Raw genomic sequence first — 14,475 nt, 5'->3', positions numbered from 1 at the left:
GGGCCGGGGGCTGGGGCCGGCGGTGCTGGGCGGCCGGGGGGTGCTCGGCCGGGGGCTGGCCCGCGCCGCGCCGCCTCACCTCCCTTCCCCCCCCCTTACCTGCTGCCTGCTTCCCGCGAATCAAATGTTCGCGGGAAGCAGGGGAGGGGGCGGAGTTGGGGCGGGGACTTTGGGGGAGGGGGCGGAGTTTGGGCGGGGCGGGGGCGGGGCCCCGTGGAGTGTCCTCTTTTGGGACACTCCACATATGGTAACCCTATCAGTGCCCTCCCCCCCCCCCCCCCCCCCCCCCCCCCCAAAATTCTCCCTCAGCGTTTGATTATCGAATTTGTTGTTTTGAACCAGTTACTGGGTTTTGGTTTTTGGGTTTCAATTCCAGTTCGGGTTCAATGTGACTGAGAGGTTTTCAGGTCAGGGTTTGTTGTGGTTCACTCAAAACACTTCTCTGAACCAGTTTTCGGGTTCGGTTCAACTCCCTGCCTGTTTCTGCTGGTGGCCAGTGCTGACTGGACCGGAGTCCAAACACCGACGGCCTCTTCTGCTAAGCCAGTTCCACCTGCAGAGCTTACCAAGTGGACATGAAAATGTGCAGTTCTGTCACAGAAAGCCTGGTTCCCAGGTCTATCCAGGAAGCATTTTGGCTTGGTAACTAGCTCTCTCTGCTGCTGCTGGGACGCGTGTTATTGTGGGGGTTGTGCTTGAATACAGACACCCATGCAAACTCAGCTGGGTCCCTGGATGTTTCCTGGGCGTACCTGGCACGGCGCTTAGCACTGACAGGTTTAACCCTGGGATCTGAATCTGTCACTTGTGCCAAGCAGTGGTTGGGCTATAACCTGAAAGCAACCATGTGAGGACAAGGGTGCACAGGTTGTACACATGATGTGCTGCGGGCAGAGTGCTTTCGATGGGCCATCTGCAGAGAGCTGGGGTGCAGTGGGGCTGCATGGACAGAAGCAGGATGGGGCAGGAGCATCGTAGCCAACAGCACCTGATTTTGTAATGAAACCTGATCTCCTGGTGCATGCTCAGTGCACTCCCTTCCCCCACTCTGCTGGATGGCCGTCTAGGGGCTGGGCAGAAATGGAAGCGTATCCTCGCCAGCATAACCCGATCCTTCAGGGACAGGGACTTGTGATCGTTCCAAAAACAAGGCATCTTCTATTTATTCCTTGCCACTCCCTTGAGCCGGCTCTCACCGCGCCTGCGCTTGCTCTCCTGCCAGCCAGCCTCTGCACTCGCTGACTCAGGCTTCCTATGCCACCAGCCCTGCATCTCCCTCTCTCTGTGCTGAGCTGCTCCCCCGCTGCTGTTGGACCAGGGCGCCTCTGCAGGAGATCCCAGCAACGGGGCCGGGGCATCTCCCCCGGCCCCGTGACTCATGAGTACCTGGGCACAGCAGTTCTGGAAGCATCTCAAGCCCTTCCTGCCCTTCTTCCTCATCAGCGGCATGGTGGCAGCGCTCTACTTCATCCTCAACGCCATCGTCCACAGCGGGCCCTTCACTGACAAGAACTTCTTCGAAAAGTTTGAGCGCAAGTGGCCCAAGCCCCTGCCCTCCAATGAGAGCGGCTAGATGACAGGAGTGCCCCAGTTCGCAGGCATCCAGTGCTGGGAGGTCATCCAAGGTGGCTTCATTCTCCCGGCATAGGAGCTAGTGTCCCTGGCCTGCACTGGTCCGATGGGGACTGCAAGCAGCTTGAAAGGGAGCGACATAGACGAGGAGGCAGATAGGTGGTGTGTGTCTGTGAGAGAGAGAGAGAGATCTCGGGTGAGATGTGTTTGTGTGTGGAGAGGTCGTTGTATTTGCACATTCATAGGTGTTAAGGCCAGAAGGGACCGTTCTGCTCATCGGGTCTGACCTCATGCATTACACAGGCCGTGGAATCTCAGCCGCCCGTGGGTTCATGACTGTCAGTGAGGGTGTGATGGGTGGGGTCTGTTTGGGGGACGTGTTTGAGTGGGGAGGGCTGAGGTGGGTGAAGTGTGCTTGTGTCGGGGAAGGTTTTTGTTTGGCTGTGGACTCTTGTACAGCCGTTGTAACCCACTGGTCGGTGTGCATTGTGTTCCCCTCTGTGCCCAGTCCAGCGAGGAGGTCAGTCTGTTCCAGATCTCAGGCTGACTCTTCAGCTCTAGCTCTAGCTTCTAGCTCTGGAGGTCCCGGGTTTCATCCTTGGTGTTGGCCAAGATGGTAGCCCAGCCGTCGTACAATAATGTCCCAGTACTTTCTTGTGGTACCCTCACAATCTTGCTGCAGTGTTTGGGTTGGACCTTACTGTAGTGTTTCTAACAAGCCAGGGTTTGCACACATCTGAGATCTCCTAAATCTCTCAGGGAGATGTTAAGGGTCGCAGCGAGCGAGCTGTGGTGTGGCCAGCAGCCCTGAATATTTATATGTATGAATTCCACTAGGAGACCGGTCCTCCACAGCTTGCCCCCTTGCGTATTCCTGCCGCTTCTATGCATTCATGTTAACCTGCTGCTGTCTTTCAGGGTAAAGTACGAAGACCCCCAAGCAAACAAAGGGCTGGCTGGAGCCCTAGATGCCCGGCAGCAGAGCACAGGAGCGGTAAGTGGCCGTGGGGCTTTCCACACCCCACCAGTAATGGGCCCATCCTCCCTGCCCAACAGGAGTGCCAATCAACGAGGTCCATTAGGGCAGAGCCTCCCAAGGTATTTCATGCAAGCCAATCCTTAACCAGTGTGATGGTGGTATTTTCCAGTCATTGCTAACCTGGTGCTGGATTGGATTTGGTCCTGGAGTGGTGTGAGGCTCCATATCCCCTTCTCCAAGCCCCCGAGCGGGGTGGACTCCTTCTTTGTCCTATAGACTCCCCCTCCCCACCCTCCTGGAGTTCTAGAAGGTCAGGGGTTGACTTGCTCTGCTCCCATCCTCTCCTCAACCTCCCACCTTGAAAGCAGCCCTCAGTGCAGACTCTCTCTTAACCAGATGGAACCTAGCGCTTCCATTGATGGAGCCCCACTAACTAACTGGATGGTGCAGCAAGGAATGGTGAGGAGGCGCGTAGCCTGCAGAGAGCAAAGAGAGCCGGGGCTGCCAGGCTAGGGTGTGAAACTGGCACAGCGTCTGGGCACACACAGCAGGCAATGGGAGAATGGCCAAACCCCAGCGTTCATGAAGGGGACCCTGGTCTGGGCAGGTAGTAGAGACTAAGAGGAAAGAAGCCAGAGGCTGTGCCTCCTCACCTGATGTAATCATGCCCCAGGAGAAGTCTGTAGGGATTGAACCCAGGACCTCTGGATCCAAAAGCATGAGCATCTATAGCTTGAGCTAAAGATGCACAGGTCCGGTGTTGCGTCTCTGTCAGCCTAAGCAGAGGCATCATGATGAGCACTGGGGTTTGAACGGCTGCTGACCTCTGATTCTCAGGACTGGGGAGTGTGCAGTGCACGTTAACCCAGTGGGGGGTGTTGTCCCCCTCTAGTAGCTGGACCATGTCAGTTGGTTTGAGGCTGCTACTGCCTTGAAGCTACTGAGCCTGGTCCTTTAGCTCAAGCAGCAGGGCTTGTGCTTGTGCTTTAAACCCAGAGGTCTCAGGTTCAGTCCCTGGGGCAGCGATACACTCCCAGGACTTCTCCTTTCAGGCTGAGGCTTCAGGCTTCCTAGCAGGGCCTAGCCCATAGAAACCTCTGGTCTGGGGAGTCCCCACACGCTGTCCAGTTGGCTTGTATAAATCTCTACTCTCTGTGGCCTTGAGGATCCCACTCAGGACAGATTGAAACCTCCATAATCGCAGCGAACCATGGTAACTACCTGATGGCTCCTCCCAGAGGAGCTTCATCTTGACACCAGGGAGGCTGCGGCAGTACCTGTCCAGAGGCTGGGGACTGGTTTGGAAGAACCTGTTCTTAGGAGGAGAGGGATGCCGCTGTGCTTGGCTTTGCTGTTCCTTGTGGAGGGTTCCATGAATTTGGGAGACGAAGGGTCAATGGCCTCCAAATGACCACCTCCTTTTTCTACTCGGGGAACCCGCTGCTGCTGTTGCTTCTCTCTCAGCTGGTCCTGGGGCTTGCTCTTGGGATAATGATCTGAGGCTTCGGGCTGGTGTTGGGTGACTAGTTACCTCCAGCCACAAGAAGGGCCCCTCTCCCCTTCCATAGTGGAATTGGCCAATGGCGAAAGCACATCTAAAAGAGCCACTTCCGTGGGGGAGCCGGCAGTCAAGTATCTCCACCTTAACTGTAGAGGAGTTTCCCCTCCTGTACGCATTTCCACAGCTTGGCTTGGCACGTCATGTACCACAGCGAGCCACAGTTAGGCCTGGGCCTTCCTCCTTGCCAGGCTCACCTCTTCTTCACATCTGACCCCACAGCGGGGATGTGAAGCCAAACCTGTGGCAGCCCCCTTGTCTGCAGTGCGATGGGCTGTGATGTCACACGCTGTGGAACGGCATCAGACGGGAGATAAAATCTCATGCTCTTTGGGTCAGAATCTGCAGCGATAGCAAGGGGAATCCAGGAAAGTACCTCTGTGGAGGTAGCAGCCTGGCTGAGTTTGAGCCAGTGCTGCCCTTCTAGACCGAGCCGTGCTGGAGAGGGGAATGAGCCCTGTAAAGGGGATAGGCCGGGGTCAGTGCCCTGGCACCAGTCTCAAATCTCCAGCTCCCTCAGAAAGGCCTGTGTGCTAGAAGACAGGTCAATGGGTAGGGAGAAGACATAAAATGACACTGTTGGCCGGGAGAGCTGTGGTGGGATTGGCCAGTGCAACAAGGGGCTGGGTTCAGTGAACCTTGTGGGAAGGGAAGAGTTTCTGTCGGGATGGGTTGGAGAAACATCCTCTCTTTCTCTGCATCATTCCTCTCTCTTCCTTCCACTCCAGATCCCGGTCCCCCAAGCCGGCTTCATGGAGGACATTGAGCAGTGGCTCTCCACTGATGTGGTAAGTGAGGGGCAGAATGGGGGCGGTTCCTTTGGCATTTCACTTATTGCTCAGGGCTGGCAATGAACTGTGTTTCCCCTTTGGCCCCTGGAAAGGCTCAAAATTCCCTGGTGTTGGCGATGACTGTCCAAGGCTCTTGCAGGTGGCAGTGCGGGCCAGGTCAATGTGGGCAGAGGTTTCCCTCATGTTCCCTTCCTCAGAACACACCCCACTGACCTTCCCCTGCTCTTTCATTCCACACTGCCATCCTCCTCCCCACCTCTCCTGATTGCCATTATGCCCAACCACCTCCTAGAGCCTGATCCTGCAAACTCTGAGGCATGTGCTTAGCTCCACGTGTGTGCGTTGCCCCTGTGAAGTCAGCCAGGCTCTTGGAGCGGGACCTCCTGACTGAGGAGAGAGGGTGGGTAACAGGACCGGGAAAGGCTGTGCAGTGTGCCCCCGGCGCACTGCTGGAAGGGGGCAGCTGAGAGCCAGCAGGGCAACGCAGGTCACCAAGGCTCTCCTGGCTGTGTTGTGAGCAAGGGGATTGGTGGGGTCTCTCATGTGGCGTGGAAGCAGAGGGTGTCTGTCTGGAGGCCGCGAGGCTGGCAAAAGGCTTCCAGAGAAATCTGATCTGAGTGAAGAGTTTTCTTGCCCTCCTGCCAGCTGTTAGTGCTGGGGGTGGGGTAGAGAAACTTCCCCCTTTCCTGTCAGTAGGGGTGAGGATTGCAGTCCCATTTGCCTCGGTGGAGCGGAGCGCTGTGTCCACCTGGGGTGCTCAGGCCTGCTTCCCAATGTGCCTTTCTTCTCCTTTCCCAGGGGGAAGAGACGGAAGAGGCAAAGGGTGTCACCAGCGAAGGTAAGAGCCACCAGCTCCTCTCCTTCCTCCTGAACCCTTCTCAGCGCCAGCTCCCTCCTCCCCCTCCACGTCGCTAACTCTCTCTTCCCACCCCAGAGTTCGACAAGTTCCTGGAAGAGCGAGCGAAGGTGGCGGACCAGCTGCCCGCGCTCCCCAGCCCCCGAGCAGGGCCACCTGCCGCCTCCAGTCCACACCGGAAGCGGGAGAAGGAAGACGACACTATGTTTGCCTTATGAACCCTATGGACTGGTGTGCTGTGGAGCAAGAGGACACTCTGTGGTGCTCCATTCCTGCCAGGGGCTGGGAGAGGAAGGGCCCTACGCCCCCATTGCTCTCCTCTCACTCCTTCCCCCCCCCTTACCTATTTTAGGCTGCTTTGGGGTTAAGTTAATCATTGCTGTGTTTTGAGGACATCACGGAGCAGGCCTGTGAAGGGTGCTGGTGAAGCTGCTGGAGATGTCACCAGACGAGTCTGGGGGCCCTGGGGCATCTTATTGTGATGGGGGCAAGCGGAGGGCTCCCCCACACTTCTTTCCAGTGAAATCACTGTAACCCGTCCTGAGAACTGGCAGCCGGGAGCTGTCTGTGTCTGGGGTCTCGGCTGCTCCCTTTGACGGGCTGTCTCTCCCACGTCCAGCTGGGGCGCTCGGCTCTAGGCTGCTCTCCAGAGTGGGTCCCCTCCCTCCCTGCTGCTCTCAGGGCTGAGCTTTGCCCATCCCCTGCTGCAGTGGGACGTGCAGGGGTGGGGAGTGATTCTTAGGGGGAGAGCACTGACAGCAGGGAGGCCTCTAGTATTTGTTTCCCTGTCGCACAAGCACATATATGCCACACGCCCCTTGTGCCCCCAGAATCCCACCCAGGGCCCGTGTGATTTTGTCGTACATAGTCCAGGTACCGAATCTCATGGCTGGATATGGGGATGGGCCTGCAAACGGTACCAAATCCGAGGGTGGAGGGGTGTGTGCAATCCAACTCTAGAAAGGGGGGCAAAGGGGCGGATGTGCCTTCAGCAAACGCTTTGAGGTGAATTGCTTTGATTCTTGGATCTCCTTTAGTCCCTGTCCTCCCCCTCCCCTGGACTTAACTCCCCCCATGACGTCCAGCTAAGGCTCCCCTTGTTCCCGCTGTGGAATGGGGGGGACGGTGAGAGGAGAGTATCTCTGAGAGAAAGGGGAGAACACTTTAAACAAACAATGCATGCTGCCCTGTGCAGACGTGGCAGGGGAGGAGCGTGCCAGGCCCGGGGCTAAAGCTGATTATTCCATGTAAACTGGGAGACTTGCCTTTTGTATCGCACATTAAACAAGCAATGTCCTGACCCCCTTGGAGAGTGTGTGCTGCTGCACTTGTGGGCGGAGGAACCTGGGGAGCCAGGCTGCTGAGAGCAGGAGCGGGCACCGGCTCACGGTGGGAGGGGAGCGGTGGAACCAAGGCTGCTGAGAGTGGGCACCAGCTCGGGGTGGGAGGGGAGTCGGGGGGCCAGGGCTGCTAAGAGCGGGCACCGGCTCGGGGCGGGAAGGGAGCGGAGGGGGCCATGGCTGCTGAGAGCAGGCACCATCTGAACCTTCTTATTGTGATCATCCTGATCAATGTCTTGAACCTGTGGGAAGTGTCAGCAGGAGCTAACTAACCCCTCCCGTCGCCAGCTGGTAGCTGCTGCTGGATCTGCTCTTTGTTCATTTAAAGATTTCCACTAAATAAAAGCTCTGCTGAAGCCCTGGGGATGGCTGTTCCATCTCCTGCCGTGCACTGCAAGCTGCTAGACGACTGGCTCGCTTGGAAGCAGCACAGGGATGGGGGTCACTTAAAGGGCAACTGAATAAACTGGACACTTTTTCCTTTTGCCCCTCTCTGTAGGAAAGGGTTAGATCAGTGGAAGGTGTTTGAACCTGAAAGCCTTTCTCCACTAACTTGGAGCCTCAACTGCACACCTCAGAGACAGAGAGTACAAGAGCTGGGAGCAGAGCTGTGTGAGCAGAGCTGGTATGTGCTTGCATGTACCTGTGCTGGAACAGGTCGGGTGGCAGTTCAAGCTACCCTCCCCCTTTGCAGAGCAGCTGGGCTTAGGATCTATTACGTAGCCTCTCCAGCTTTCCAAGATGATGGGAGCATCCCAACTGGGTTGTCCCTTAAGCCTATGAAGCAGGATGCCTCATTCCAGTGCCCGCAGCTGCAATGGTGACCTGTGTGTGATTTTGGAGGAAGGAGTAAAGGACCATGGGTGGGAACTCTCCCTCCAGCTGTTGTAGAGTGGGATTAGACAGGAAGGTTCAGGTTGTGCAGCAGATCCAGCCTCCCATTCTCTCTGAATGCACTTTGATCTCTGACAAGCTACCATCCCTTGGAGCACAGGTGGGCCCAGCAGAGGGTGGGAAGGAACTGCCAATCGCCCTCTGTCCCAGTTCTCCCGGTTACCTGATGATGTCTTGGTTTGGTGCCTTACTGATGTCCGGAAGCAAGGAGGAAGTTTATTTGTCATTACTAACTCCCTCTGGGTGTAATGATTTTGGGTGTCTCAGTCAAGTCCCTGATTGGGACAGGCGTCCGCATCACAAAAATGTACATTATGTACCTAGGGCACTGTAAGGGTTAATCAGGTACTGTTTGTAAAGTATTCTGTTGGAGTTGTAAGTGCTTTGTATGTCCGTTATGCTTATTACTAGAGAGCTTATGGGTGCCTATTGATCCCAGGAAGAGCCGGTCAAAGTCCCCCCAAGACTAAAGGCCTACGCCTCAACTGAGGGGAAGGAGCCACGGAGCCCAGAATGCAACTGATTCCAGGGGAATCAAATGCAAAAACAAAGATGGAAGTGCAGGTCACAGGGTCAGAACCAGGGATCCCATGGGGGACACGGAGCAGAGCATTCTGTGCCCGCGACTCTTCAAAGGAGTCCAAGGAGCCGGTGGACGCCACCCAGAGGAACTCTGCCCAGATACGTGAACCATCAAGGGAGCAGAAACAGGCCCCTCAGTTACAGAGCACTACCTCCATCAAACTTCCTCCTCCTGGTCTGATGGATGGCCATCTTGGCTGTTGCCAGGAGCAGGCTGATGAAGAGCTCTTGTGACTTGGTGGAGCCACAGCTGGCATGTGCAAACCAATGAGCTGTGGGGAACAGTGCAGCCACAACCTCAGCAGGAGTCTCTGGGGGAGCTGGAAAAGGGGTGGCAGCGGGGTTGCAGGTAGTGAATGTTGAAGATAAGGCAGTTTAAAGGCAGATTTCTGTTAGGACTCATTTTCACATGCACAGTTCCCTGCCTTCACTATGTTATTCCCAGCAGAGACAGGCTGCCCATGGATACCTGCTTGCTTTCCCTTTAGAGACGGTTAACAGGTGTAATTGCCACAGTTATGTTACCCACACAGAACTTCCTATGCAAGCCTCCTTTATCTTAAAGTAAAAAGCACTACAGCAAAAACATTAAAAACAATAAAAGAACCTGCATGCATGTTAATAAGCTTACCAGTGATCGCCTGGACTCGCAGGACCAGGCCTTCACCACCCCAGCCGTGGGGTTTCCTTTGTGATCACAAGTTCATCACAGCAACACCTCAGAGCACGCACCTAATCTTATGGGGCCTCAGTAGACCCAGTCCTTCCGACTCTTCCCTAAGGATTGGGGCCCTCCGTAGACCAGGGGTCCTGTCTGCTGAATCAGGAAGAAGGCCCTGAGCCAGTTTAAAACTAGGCTATTTGTCCAAAACCTCTTTCTGTGTCTCTTAGTCCCTGGAGAATTCAGTTTGAACTAGTGCATGCATCTGTCTCTGGGGAGGGTGGCTTCAAAGGGCTGACAACAGCGGCGTACACTAGCATCCCTGCTCCTAGAGAAGGTACGTACAATGCCACAATAACACATACACAATTGCATTTTTAACACAATGGACTTCAAAGGTGTTAACCCTAATTCAATAAGGTTTATCTTAATTCCATAAGGTTTGTCCAGAATATTACAGGCTATGGGCAGTCTGTCAGAAGGGACTGGGCCCAGAATTCCAGAAGCGCAGAGGTGGCGTAAAGCTACTTTCTCCAACCACCAAGCTGTATTTCCTGAGAGATGCAGCTCAGAATCTGGAACGGAGCATCTGCAGGCCCCTGCTGGCCCCATCCAGGACTGACTGATTGAAGAAAGCAGTATAATGGAAAGGCACCTGTACCCTTGCCAGAAAAGATCAAAGATCAGCGCTCTATCTGAGCTCCCTACCTAGAATGGCCAGAGCCTGCAAGGTAGAAGGCCAGAATAAAAGAACTTGGACGCCCTGGGAGATGGTCCTTCAAGCTGCAGACCCAGAATACTATAGGTAGAATTGGCCCTAATACAGGGCTCTGTGTCTTTTTGCTGTCCTGGTGCTCACCAGCTGGTCGGGTTAAGAAGAGTCATAGGCGCCAACTCCGTGGGTGCTCCAGGGCTGGAGCACCCATGGGGAAAAATTAGTGGGTGCTCTGCACCCACCGTCAGCTCCCCGCCCCACCCCCGCTCTGCCTCCGCCGCCTCCCCTGAGCACGCTGCTGCATCCTGCTTCTCCCCCCTCCCTCCAAGCACTTGCGCTGCAAAACAGCTGTTTTGCGCGGCAAGCGCTGGGAGGGAGGGGGGAGGGGGAGGAACGGTTGTGCTCGGGGAAGAGGCGGGGCCGGGGTGGGGATTTGGGGAGGGGTCCAATAGGGGTAGGGAGGGGGCAGAGTTGGGGCCGGGGGCAGGGGCATGAGCACCCATTGGTGCCAAGGAAAGTTGGTGCCTGAGAGAAGAGTTCCTTCTTCAGAATACTTTTTGTTGTGAACGTAGAGCTTTTGAAAGGTGCCAGGCTATCAGATGACTGGGAACAGTGAGTGGAATCCAGCCACTAAAGCAACACAAGGCCCGGCCCCCTCAACTGAGGGAGGGGCCACAGAGCCCAGGCATCAACTGTTAGCCCTGGAGAGTTAAGATGTTTTATTTGTCCAAAGAATATGTGCCATACTGGCAGAAGAAGTGCAAGGTACACACTACCTTACCAACGTGCCTTAAATCTGAGCTGGAGGGCCCACCTTTGGCCTGTTCATTCCTTGGTCTCTCTGCTGAGACTACCACAATTGTAAAATTCGAGCAGCAAGTTTTATGAAGACACCTGTCCACTGGGAACTGGGCTGAATGCTATCTTTCTAATTTAACAAAGCCCAACAGATGGTAATAATTAGGGCTGTTAATTAAAAAAATTAATTGCGATTAATCACACTGTTAAATAATAATAGAATACCATTTATTTAAATATTTTTGGATGTTTTCTACATTTTCAAATATATTGATTTTAATTACAACACAGATTATAAAGTGTACAGATGCATCTGAAGAAGTGGGTTTTTACCCACGAAAGCTTATGCCCAAATAAATCTGTTAGTCTTTAAGGTGCCACCGGACTCCTCGTTGTTTTTGTGGATACAGACTAACACAGTTACCCCTCTGATAAAGTGTACAGTGCTCACTTTACATTTATTTTTTATTACAAATATTTGCACTGTAAAAAACAAAATAAATAGTATTTTTCAATTCACCTCATACAAGTACAGTCGATCAATCTCTTTATCATTAAAGTTGACCTTACATATGTAGAATTCTGTACAAAAAATAACTGCATTCAAAAATGAAACAGTGTAAAACTTTAGAGCCTACAAGTCCACTCAGACCTACTTCTTGTTCAGCTAGTCACTCAGACAAACCAGTTTGTTTACATTTGCAGGAGATAATGGTGCCTGCTTCTCGTTTACAATGTCACCTGAAAGTGAGAACAGACGTTTGCATGGCACTGTTGTAGTCGGCGTTGCAAGATATTTTCGTGCCAGATGCGCTAAAGATTTATATGTCCCTTCATCTTCAACCATCATTCCAGAGGACATGCGTCCATGCTGATGTCACCTGCTCGATAATGATCCAAAGCAATGCAGACTGATGCATGTTCACTTTCATCATCTGAGTCAGATGCCACCAGCAGAAGGTTGATTTTCTTTTTTTGTGGTTTGGGTTCTGTAGTTTCCACACTGGAGTGTTGCTCTTTTAAGACTTCTGAAAGCATGCTCCACACCTCATCCCTTTCAGATTTTGGAAGGCACTTCAAATTCTTAAACCTTGGGTTGAGTGCTGTAGCTCTCTTTAGAAATCTCACCTTGGTACCTTCTTAAAACGAACAAAAAATCTGCTGGGTCATCATCTGAGACAGCTATAATATGAAATACATGGCAAATGCGGGTAAAACGGAGCAGGAGACATACCATTCTCCCCCCAAGGAGTTCAGTCAAAATTTAATTAACGCATTATTTTTTAACAAGCGTCATCAGCATGGAAGCTTGTCCTCTGGAATGGTAACTGAAGCATGAAGAGGCATACAAATGTTTAGCTTATCTGGCACATAAATACCTTGCAATGCCAGCTACAAAAGTGCCATGCCAAAAGCCTGTTCTCACTTTCAGGTGACATTGTAAATAAGAAGCCGGCAGCATTATCTCCCATAAATGTAAACAAACTTGTTTGTCTTAGCAATTGGCTGAATAAGAAGTAGGACTGAGTGGACTTGTAGGCTTCATAGTTTTACATTGTTTTGTTTTTGAGTGCTATGTAACAAAAAAAAATCTACATTTGTAAGTTGCACTTTCACGGTAAAGAGATTGCATTATGGTACTTGTATGAGGTGAATTGAAAAATACTATTTCTTTTGTTTATCATTTTTACAGTGCAAATATTTGTATTAAAAAATAAATATAAAGTGAGCACTGTGCACTTTGTATTCTGTGTTGTAATTGAAATCAATATATTTTAAAATGTAAAAAAAAAATCAAAAAATAGTAAATAAATTTCACTTGGTATTCCATTGTTTAACAGTGCAATTAAAACTGTGATTAGTCGTGATTAATTTTTAATTGCATGAGTTAACTGCGATTAATCGCCAGCCCTAGTAATAATGTCTGAGCACTGGAGCTGGAGTCTATTGGAAGCAATGACCTACAAGTGAAAGGTTCTGTATCATGTTACCAACCCCCTGAGTCAGGCAAGTCCCTCAAAGTTTTGGTTCTGTCTTAACAGTGTTCTGAATTCAGATGGAACTGTACAAAGTCTGTTTTTCTTTTCAGATTCCTCCCCAAAATTGTGAAGTTGCCCATGAAACAGCTTAAAATGCATGATTTCAACATCATGGCTATAAAAAAGACAAAATTAGACCACATTTAAATTAACTAAAAATAAATTTTATACACTTGCATTTTCTAATATTGAGCTTTTTTTCTTTTCTTTTTTTTTTTTTTAAGTAACTTGATTGTTTGTAAAACATGGTGACCACTAGAGGTCAGGTCAGCAGCAAGCTACTGTGCTCAAAACATGCTGTCTAAAATCAGACTGAAAAACTTTCAGGGTTTTAGTTGCCAAAGACCTGGTTACAAAGCTGTGCAACCTTATGAAAACTGAGTACAAAATTTTACTATATTCTATGTATTACACTCCTACCATAAACTCTTACACAGCGTCCTAGGGTGACTACTATAGAATTTACTTACACTGATCTTTTGACCAAATTGTGCTGTCTGGGCACTATTTAGCCAGGCTGCAAATGGCCATAACATATTTACACCAGATCTGAATTTGGTCTGTGTCTGTAGAGTTACGGTAGAAAGCACATGCTATTCTGCATTATGTTCACAAGAATTTTACTCTCATTTGTATGTGTGTGGCTGTTAAAATATCAAAATCACACTCCTAGAAGCATGAAAAATTAGGGCCATTTTGTATCTGATGATAAAATCCAAAGAGTTTTAGGCTTTTTTTCAAGGACTCTTAACTAAAAAGCATCCTAATTCCCCAGTGACTGCACTGTACTCTTGAGAATGTATTCAAAGGTAACCCTTTCCATGCATGCTCCTCAGTTCAGTATGGCTTTCAGGTGATTTGCCATCCAAATATTTTCCTACAAGTGCTTTGTGATGGGGTGTGCTTGCCCCGCACTGGACAAGGAGGGGTTAATCCCCTACTTTGGGCAGAGGAAGCCACGCCCTCTTGCCCCTGTTGAGCATGCTCTAACTGGAGTGACAGTATAAAAGGGAGCAACCCAGCTCAGTCAGGGCTGACCACCACTAAAGAGGGAGGATCCATGCATGCTGCAGGCAGGCAGACTCACTCACTCACTCCTGCCTGGGAGCTGCTGGAGCCCAAGTCTGCAGAGGCCAAGCCTGCTGAGACCTGGACATTCACCTACCTGTGGGCAGGTTGGCTTATATATTGTATAATGGCCAACTTTACTCCTGAGGGCATTCTGCACCAAAAAAGTTAAAATTCTGCACACAATATTTTAAAATTCTGCAAAATTGTATATGACAAATAAATGTGGAGGCTTGAGCATGGCGTTGGGGAGCACAGGCCACTGGCTGCATAGAAATGGGAAATCACTGTGCAGCTCCCCCCACACACCTGGGACACAGACTCAGTGGTGAGGCTGCACCCAACCCTGACACAGTGCAAGGACTGGGCCTGCCCCTGAAACACCCCAGGGCCCTCCTCCTCCATGCCAGGTGCATTAGGTGTGGGCAGGCAGGCTCAGCAAGGCGGGATCCAAGTGTGGAGGAGCTTCATGTGGGGGGATCCAGGTGTGGGTTGAGAGGGTTCTGTGTGGGGCAATCTGGGTGCAGGCAGCTCAGTGGGGGATCTGGGTGCGGAGGGGATCTGGATGCACAGAGGCTTGTTGGGGAGTTCTGGGTGCAATGGTAAGGGGACTCTGCACGGG

The 14,475-nt window shown here is 51.7% G+C and overlaps 1 protein-coding gene across 1 annotated transcript in view; it reads left to right on the top strand.

The window, feature by feature from the left end:
• TOM1 (target of myb1 membrane trafficking protein) overlaps positions 1-7,056 on the top strand; it is a 27,453-nt gene extending 20,397 nt beyond the window's left edge. Inside the window, exons 12-15 of the mRNA XM_024216788.2 lie at positions 2,491-2,566; positions 4,838-4,897; positions 5,699-5,738; positions 5,835-7,056. Coding sequence (XP_024072556.1) covers positions 2,491-2,566; positions 4,838-4,897; positions 5,699-5,738; positions 5,835-5,974 — 316 coding nt within the window. The 3' untranslated portion in view covers positions 5,975-7,056. The remainder of the gene's footprint in view (positions 1-2,490; positions 2,567-4,837; positions 4,898-5,698; positions 5,739-5,834) is intronic.
• The last annotated feature ends 7,419 nt before the right edge of the window (positions 7,057-14,475 follow it).

This window comes from Terrapene carolina, unplaced genomic scaffold (genome assembly GCF_002925995.2).
Source record: "Terrapene carolina triunguis isolate 2854851 unplaced genomic scaffold, T_m_triunguis-2.0 Scaffold247, whole genome shotgun sequence".
Lineage (NCBI taxonomy): Eukaryota > Metazoa > Chordata > Testudines > Emydidae > Terrapene > Terrapene triunguis.
Note: the sequence above shows the minus strand (reverse complement) of the source record. Positions and strands in the feature narration are given on the sequence as shown.